The sequence below is a fragment of the Anolis carolinensis genome, chromosome 2 (assembly GCF_035594765.1).
Source record: "Anolis carolinensis isolate JA03-04 chromosome 2, rAnoCar3.1.pri, whole genome shotgun sequence".
Lineage (NCBI taxonomy): Eukaryota > Metazoa > Chordata > Lepidosauria > Squamata > Dactyloidae > Anolis > Anolis carolinensis.
Window position 1 is genome coordinate 216,555,189 of NC_085842.1, and position 9,337 is coordinate 216,564,525.

Here is a 9,337-nt window from a genome sequence, read left to right on the forward strand (position 1 = left end):
AGAATACTTCTGGAACATGGCCATATAGCCCAAAACACACACACAACAACCCTGAAAATGGACTGGTTAAGAAGAAAACTCTGCATTTTTCAGCAACTGTCTTAGCTGTGGATACTACAGTTACTGGATTCAGTTCCAATCCGCAATCATCCCAGCCTCAAACTTTTTCCTGGGGTGTTTGGGTAGGTGCTGTACTATGAAACCAATTCAGTTTAACTCACTTCCAAACGGAATTGTATTATCTGTGTAGCACTGCCCGAAGATATAATATTTAAAGGATAGGTAAGGGAAAAAGAGAACTTGAAATCAAATTTAGGACTAACAAATTGAAGGGTAGAGTCAGCATGGTATAGTGGTTTGAATGTTGGAGCAAGATACTGGGAAATCCCTGCTTGGCCATGGAAACCTACTGAGTGACATTGAGCAAGTCATACTTCCTCAACCAAAGAGGAAGGTAAGGGGTAATCCTCTGAACAAATTCTGGCAAGAAAACCATGAGACCTTAAAGTCATCCTAAGTCAGAAATTATTTGAAAGCAAACAAAAACAACAACTAAAGCAGCAAGAAGAGATCTAAGAAGATGGAAGAAATGCAGGAGCTGGAATGACACCAGGAAAGAAGATGACTCCCAGCCCTGAGGCACAGAAAACCCAATGTTATTCTATAATTCTGCACGTTCTTACTCTTACTTTTGTAAATAAGCATTTAATCTCATAAATCCATCTCCCTTGAATGTACACCTGCTGATGTAAGAGATCTGGTGTTAAGCCACAAAAGACCAAAGGGATTTGAGCACAGTGGGGCTTGTATCTCATAAGGGTTTTTATTATGCACACCTCTTTCTTCTCAGCGTGTCTTCATTTATCTCTTTCTCCCTCTGTCTGTCTCTTTGTGACTGTGTTTTCCTTTCCTTTATGTAACAGATAGTATCTGCACTCATAAAACTATTTATTATCAGGAGCAAATTTGACCATGGTTTTTCTTCTCCTAACACCCATGTCCTTCCCACTCAATCTGATCTTGAGTTGATTTTATTCAATACGAGCTTGGGTACCCAGCATTGCCAGGGTTATTTGAAAAAATCATTTTTTAAATTGTACAAAATGTATAAGGTTGTGAATTAACTACTACTCACATCATGCCAGGTTAACTTTGGGAAACTCCATCAGTGGTTAAAGTTTGTTGTGTTGGGCAAATTTGCTCTCTAGATGCATCATTGGTGAGGACCGGGGCTGTGTGGTTTCTGGCTGCAGGGTGAACTACAGCTCCCACCATGGTGGGTCAGTTCCCTTCAAACTCATCCAGTATGTTCAGTTGGTCATGGGGGTTCTGTGTGTCAAGTTTGGTCCCGGTCTATTGTTGGTGGAGGTCACAGTGTCCCTGGATGTAGGTGAATTTCAACTCGTAGAAATGAAGGTCAGTTCCCCCCAAATGCCTCCAGAATGTTCAGTTGGTCATGGTGATTTTGTGTGCCAAGTTTGATCCAGGTCTATTGTTCGTGGGATTCCCAGTTTCTCTGGTTTTGGGTGAACTACAACTCCCAAAAATCAAGGTCAACCCCCTCAACCCCAACCCCCCCGCCGCCAGTATTCAAATTTGGGCATATTGCGTATGTGTGCCAAGTTTGGTCCAGGTTCATTGTTGGTGGGGTCCAGAGTGCTCTTTGATTGCAGGTGGACTATAAATCCCAGTACCTACAACTCCCAAATGCCAAGGCCAATTCCCCCAAAATCCCTCCAGTATGTTCTGTTGGTCATGGGAGTTCTGTGTGCTAAATGTGGTCCAGGTCCATTGTTAGTGGAGATGACAGTGCTGTGTCTTGAACTACAACTTTCATCATGTGGAGTCAATCCCCCAAACTCCTCCAGTATGTTTAGTTGGTGCTCAGTTCTGCTCTGTTTGTTATGTAGACAGAGTTGAAAAGAGTAGGAAAGGGTTAAGGAAGAGGCAGTGGGCGGGGTCATGCAAATTCCGCACCAATGGAGAGAGTAAGGAATCTTGGGATGCCTGTTGTGAAGGAAAAACAGGAAATCTATGAGGAAATTGTCCTTCACTTGGGTGGGGGGGCAGGATGGTGTTTGTGGAGGACGTTGGAAGGGTTTGAGTTACATATTCATGGCGCTCGCTGTAACTGAAATGTCATTGTAGGGAGTGCTTTTGGTGACTCCTTAGCACTGTGGGTTTTAGCTGTTTGTGGAGGCAGAAGTCTGTCTGTGTAAGTTGATACCTCCACTACATACACATATACAGATTTTCACTTTTGTTATGTGTACAGAGAGTTAGCTGGTGGGCTTAGTTAAATGGTTAGCTGGTAGAGAGACAGATGTATGACTTATAAGCAGAGTCTATTTGTATCACTGACTTGCTGTCTTCTTTCTCCATAGCAAACACGCACAGATTTCTCCTGGGATGGCATTAATGTAAGTATAGCCTTTATTCCCTGAAGCGTTCTGTCTGTGTGGAATACTTGGTGCTGCTGAGTCTTGAAGTGAGTAGCAAGGCACAATTTGGTTTATACTTCAGGGTGGACATTTTCATGTTCCTCATCAAATTCCTAAGGAAAAGTATATGATTATCTGCATGTCTCCTGAACATAATGAAGAGGGAAATGTAGTTTTCCTTGATCAAACACTAACTGTGCTGATGGCTCACCTGTGGACATGTGAATGGGCCGGTATGTCTTCATGGTGTCCTTTCAGTGAGCCTTGACCTTCCTAGCTCTTCTTCTCTGCTTTTTACTCGTGATCTGGAACGATGGAAGAAGAAGCAGAAAGCCCACTGTGTATTCTGTGTTTCCAAGATCTGTATGTACTTTTTTTTGTCAGGTAAATGGACTAATAGTTATCTTGCTAGCAATGCATATCTATTCCATGGTGTTCCCTCCATAGAATTGTAGCCTTAATGTTTCCAGTGTGCTTTTATGGTTTCAAGGATGCGGCATGTGAAGATATTTCCATAGTAGATCAGTACTAAATTTGGAAAGTTGCCTTTAAAAAAATCATAAGTCAGTCTTCCCCAAGACATTTGTTACTGTCATAATTGAGGTTGTTTTTTTTAACTATTTACATTTTTATTCATCAAAAGGAAATGCTTATTTTTAGTTGAAAAATAACACACTGACTTGTACAAGACTAAACTGTGATGCCCCTGAAAATATCAAAGAGAGGTCCCATCCAGATAGTACCTCAGGAGCTTCCAGTTCAAAATGGAGAGTGGCCAAATGATGTCCCCTGAAAATACAGGAGCAATCACTACAAAGCCCAAAAACGTGAGATTTTCAGGTGCAGGAATATCCCTGTTCTGGCCAGAAAATGCACAGCTTCGAATGTCTGTATGTCTGTTCCTTCTTCCATTTTTTCTTAATCCCTTGTATTCTTAGAAATTGAGATTGAATGTCTTCTTCACTTCGTCTCATAACTGTTCATTCTTTCAGCTCTCCATGGAAGATACAACCTCCATCCTTCCGAAACTGAAGCGAAACTCCAATGCATATGGGATTGGAGCACTTGCAAAGTCATCTTTCTCCGGTGAGGATCACAAACCCTTGGATCTCAGACCTTTCTAACCTTTTTATTAATGTTGGTTTTATCCCCAGATACACTTTAAAAATAAGTGTGGTGACTTCCATAACCATCCAGAATCCAGGCTTGAATTCACACATTCATCAGTTTCTCAAGCTACTCTTGTGTCTCAGAACTGACTTACGTTGTTTGCCACAGTACTTTATGACAAAATTCCATGATGAAACAAGTGAATAGAGCTGTCATTAGAATACTTCTTTCTGTTTTGAAAGCATATGGCACTTTATCACTGTTACTTATTTCCATGATACAGCACTTTATGAAACCTATCCCCGCTGGTTTGCTTTTAATTACTCTGATTTTATCTGCTTGGATTTTAATGTAATGTCCATTATTTTATTTTGTGTATCGTTGGAATGTTTTAAGTTTTTGTCAAATATGTTGTGTTGTTGTTGTGAGCCACCCCAAGTCCCTTCAGGGAGATGGGGCGGAATATAAAAATAAAGTTTATTTTATTATTAATAATGTGCAAAATGGCTTTCTCAGAAAAACAAATGTAATGAATTAAAACAACAACTCAGGCTTGATCTACACTGCCAAATAATTCAGAATTAAACTGCATTATATGATCACTGTAGACCCATATAATGCAGGCAAACTGCATTATGTGAGTTTACACTGACCATATAATGCAGTTTTAAACTGCATTACAGGCAGTCCCTGAGTTACAAGCATCTGACTTACAAATGAATAATAGTTAAGAACGGAAGTGGGATAACAGGAAGTGAGAGAAATCTACCCCTCGGAAGGGAAATTCACTCCTGAAGGAGTTATTATGGTAGGAAAGGTGTCTCAACTGAAGCTTTATAGTCAGTCCTTGTTTCCACTACAGTAGTGGTGGCTCAGTGTGTTAAAGCGCTGAGCTGTTGAACTTGCAGACCGAAAGGTCCCAGGTTCAAATCCCGGGAGCGGAATGAGCGCCTGCTGTTAGCCCCAGCTCCTGCCAACCTAGCAGTTTGAAAACATGCCAATGTGAGTAGATCAATAGGTACCTCTCCGGCAGGAAGGTAACGGCGCTCTATGCAGTCATGCCGGCCACAGTCATGCCTTAGAGGCATCTATGGACAACCCCGGCTCTTCAGCTTAGAAATGGAAATGAGCACCAACCCCCAGAGTCGGTCACGACTGGACTTAACGTCAGGGAAAAACCTTTACCTTACCTAGTGGTCCTCAACCTAAGGGTCCCCAGATGCCATTTCCCCTATTAATTGAACATTTTCCTTTCCTTCAAGCCAGGAACATTTTTGCAAAATCACTTTGAATCTCCTTTGTGGAGAGAAAAAGTGAGGTATAAATAAATATAACAATAAACATAATAATAAACATACTCATAATACTGCCCACTCTTGCATGCCTTTGCCTCACTACAAAAACTAAAAAAAATCCCTCCAATTGCTGAATAAGTACAATCCCAAAAAGTATTAACATTAAAGGTGTTTTTTTTAAAATTAAAATGTTTATCATTGAAACTTCAATACTGGGAAATCAGGAGAGTTCAGGTGTGTGTGTAGTTTTAAATCTATGAACTCTCAATGCTGTGCAATTCTTATATAAAAAACAAAGGGGGGCATGTTTGAAAATATGGACAGCAGAGATGGGGAGGAGACATGTCCCTGCATGCATGTTAAAATCAACAAACTGTTTGAAAAACCGTGTCTCCATATACAAACCACCACGAGCACTGCGGTCCGTGAAGGAGGCCCTTCTCTCGGTCCCACCCCCATCTCAAGCACGGCTGGTGGGAACGAGAGAGGGGGGCTTTTCCGTGATCACCCCCCCCCCCCCCCCCACACACACACACCTCTGGAACTCTCTCCCTAAAGAACTAAAAATGCCCCCTTCTCTCCTCTCCTTTAAAAAACTCCTAAAAACCTATTTATGCACTTCAGTTTATGGAAAGGGGGATTAGTACATCTTAATTCTATACTCTCATTTAGATAATGGAAATCTACCACAGCCCTGTTGGTCGTAATAAACCACTCCATATTTTTAATGCATTTTAGCTGCTCAGTTTTTTATTATGTTGGTGTTGGTAAATATGTGTAATATGATATGTTGTGTTCATTTAAGTTCTTACTTTTTTGTTATTAATGTTAGTTATTATAAGTTTATATTAATATTGTTTTATTCATTGTGTTGATTGATGTGTTGTTTGTCTGTTTTATTATGGCATTGACTGTTTGCCACTTTTGATGGAAACCACTCTGAGTCCCCTCAGGGAGATAGGCAGGTTACAAATAAATAAATAAATTATTATTATTATTATTATTATTATTATTATTATTATTATTATTATCTTAAAACACCCAAAGATAGGAGTTGTACGTTAGGAAGATGGCCTAGGGATAAAAACCTCGTGACTTGAAGGTTGGGTTGCTGACCTGAAAGCTGCCAGGTTCGAATCCCACCCGGGGAGAGTGTGGATGAGCTCCCTCTATCAGCTCCAGCTCCATGCGGGGACATGAGAGAAGCCTCCCACAAGGATGGCAAAACATCAAAACATCCGGGCGTCCCCTGGGCAACGTCCTTGCAGACGGCCAATTGTCTCACTCCAGAAGCAACTCCGGTTGCTCCTGACACACACACACACAAAAATTAGGAAGATGGACTAGAGATGCTAGCTGAGTACAAGTGTAAATTTCAGAGAGAGTTGTAAATAACATCCATCTTACCTTTCTTTGTAGGGGGATAATGAATATAACTGCCATTAGGATTGGTGGCATATTTTCAAATTGTTTTAGTGCCCAAGTTAAAGGTTTGTAAGTTTGATTGTTTTACCTGTACACCTTCAAGCTCCTATGTCATACTTCTGACTAAACAACTCAGCCCAAAGTGCTCTTTACATTAGGAGGGAAGGTCTCATAGAATCCTCTGTCCTCAAACCAAAAAACAACTTCAGGATGGTCATGGACGACTGTTGCCAAAAGCAAGACATAACAGAAAGAGTTCAGCTCTCTCCCTGGATGCTGTGGTCCAGCTATTACTCTTTCTTGCATGTTTAAATTGTTTACACACAACTAATACAATGTCTAGTTTGGTCTTTTAACAATTAGCTATTGAATGTAACTATAAATACTATAAGTGTAATTATAAATACCTGTGATTATACTGTCATTGCCATTAGTCCCTTAATATCTAGTTCATTTGGCTCCTCTGTTATGAATGGCTGAATGGTCCATGATTAGATTAGAAGGTGGTGAGTGAGTATATTTGTGAGACTGCATCCTTGGTGTTTTCCAACTCTTACATGGTTCTGTCATGTAAGGAGGGCAGGGGGAAGAGGGTCAAAACAGATCTGTCATTTGGATTATGTGGCCAACGGATCTGGAGCTGTATGATAGCCCCTTCTTGTTTTCTCAATGTCTGGCGCCTTAGGGATATCTCGCAGCATGAAGGATCACGTCACCAAACCCACTGCCATGGGAAGCGGTCGTGTTGCCCACATGATTGAATGGCAGGGCTGGGGACAGGGAGCTAGCCAGCAACAGATCCATACCCATGAAACCGTACGGAAGGATGCCGATGCTTACTCTGACCTTAGCGATGGCGAAAAGGAGGCCCGATTCCTTGCAGGTACACTATAGCTTTTTAATAGTCCATCAGGATGTATTTTCTTGGTGGAACTGGAGAAGGGGAGGGGTTGGATGGGAAAGAGAGCTGAGACTGTGTGGTTGGCTGACTCAGATGGATCCTTGTTAAAATGCCATTTTTATTGGAGACACACATGAATCTTTTTGAATGCTTCTTCCCTCTTTATTGCATAAATAGTTTGAGGTGGTTAAGGTTTTTTTTACTGAGTCTACATTTGGATATAAGTGCCTTTGAGCACCTGTTGATCCCAGGAATTTGTGATCAGAACTAGAACCATGTTCAGAAATCCTTTCATGTGAAGAACTACTTCTAACTTTCTTCTCAAGCATTTTCCCCACTATTTAATGAAGTGGGGGCTTTCCAGTTGTTGTTGTTAGACCAGTGGTTCTCAACCTATGGGTTCCCAGGTGTCTTGGCCTACAACTCCCAGAAGTCCCAGCCAGTTTACCAGATGTTAGGATTTCTGAGAGTTGAAGGCCAACACCTGGAGACCCACAGGTTGAGAACCACTACGTTAAACTGTTGTGAACTTTGCAGTTGACCCAGATGTGTATCAGAAGATCCCAGTTTTTAGCCTCCTCTGTTGGAGATGTGGAAAGGTTCACTTAATAGACGTATGTATAGTGTTAATCCAATTAGAAAATCCTACTGCAGCCTCAGTTGTTTTAAATACCATGAATATGTCATCAATAAATCGGCCATAGTATATTATATTGGCATAGTACATATTTAAAGATGGGTTTAGCAATATAGTACTTTTTAAATTTGCCATGAATAAATTGGCAACGGAGGGGGGCCAGCGGACTTCCCATAGCCACACCGAAGACCTGAAAATAGAATTGATTTTGAAAACGGAAATAATTTTTCTCCAGTACTATGTCTAACAGGTCCATCAAGAAATGTGTGGGTGGTTGCAACTTTGTTCTACTACGAAGGATATTCTCTATGATGGTACGAACCTCATCTAATGGAATGTTAGTATAGAGTGAGGTGACATCAATCGTAACTAGAATGCTGTCCTCCTCAATTTTGAAACAGGCCACACAGGGATACCATTTTCAGCTCTCCAGTCCATTCTTAATTTTATACATAACAGTGATCAGAAAATAAAATATTTCGTTTTTGTCCACATGTTTTTAATGCATATTCAAATTCTTCTTTTTTTAGAGTATGATACCAGATGATGGTAGTTGCCCTGCTTTGACTAATCAACTTTTAAAATATGAAGTTCTATAGCCTGCTTAAAGTTTGAGACAGTGCTGTATAAGATGTGAGCCAGATTGGCCAGAGCTGTAATTTCAGGGCCCTTCTATACTAACCCACTAAGCGGGCTCAATCCTGTGCCCCAGGTGCCAGATCAAGCCCACTTCACAGTCTGACTGGGACTTGCTTATCTGCCTTGAAACTAGCAGGGAGTCCCCACTGGGCAGCCATGCCTAAAACAGTTGGGTGCACTGGGCAGCCACCATAAATGTCACTCTTCCCCATGTGTTGCAGATGTCACCAGCCACAACATCCACACCTACCTTACTCTTCAAGCATTCTGGCTGCCATCAGCAGGGGCAAATGTAGGTAGAGGCATCATGGCTGGAACAACATCATGTGGGAAGGACTACCATCCTTTGTCCCTATACAACCTGAAATGGACCAATGAATGGCTGTCAGGACAGCTGCAGCCAGTTTCATTTGGGTTCAGATTCCCTCCTCAAGTAAGCTTAATCCAGAAGAAAGCCTAGTTAAAGTGTCTAATCTGTTCTAGAGTCACACTGACTTAAGTCATCAGTGTAGATGAGCCTGCAGTTCTGCTGGGACCTTCATGGGTTGGGTAGTGAGACAACCAAAAGGAGTGAAGCAGCAAAGATTATAGGTATTAACACATAGTCGAGAAGATATACAATAACTCTGTTCACCCCTTTGCTTTTGTTCTATTTTGCCTGTCATGCAGGAGTAATGGAACAATTTGCTATCTCAGAAGCCACCCTCATGGCCTGGTCTTCCATGGATGGTGAGGATATGAGTGTTAACTCAACCCAGGAGAACCAAGCTGGGAACTACAATGAAAATTATCAGGAGGTGGCAGATAATCAGGGTGAGAACCTACAAGGTGAGTAGTGTGCTTGCTGCTATTTTACCGATTTAATTGTTTTAATGTGTGCTTACATTTA

General features: G+C 41.3%; 1 protein-coding gene across 3 annotated transcripts in view; it reads left to right on the forward strand.

The window, feature by feature from the left end:
* The window catches only part of fam131b (family with sequence similarity 131 member B), a 74,313-nt gene that overhangs the window by 50,424 nt on the left and 14,552 nt on the right, over positions 1-9,337 (forward strand). For 2 of the 3 annotated variants that reach the window (XM_062971748.1, XM_062971749.1), the window contains exons 3-6: positions 2,385-2,420; positions 3,434-3,526; positions 6,947-7,154; positions 9,118-9,276. In XM_062971748.1, coding sequence (XP_062827818.1) covers positions 2,385-2,420; positions 3,434-3,526; positions 6,947-7,154; positions 9,118-9,276 — 496 coding nt within the window. Of the gene's footprint in view, positions 1-2,384; positions 2,421-3,433; positions 3,528-6,946; positions 7,155-9,117; positions 9,277-9,337 lie in introns of all 3 variants that reach the window. The other variant, XM_008119425.3, reaches the window with a different exon arrangement.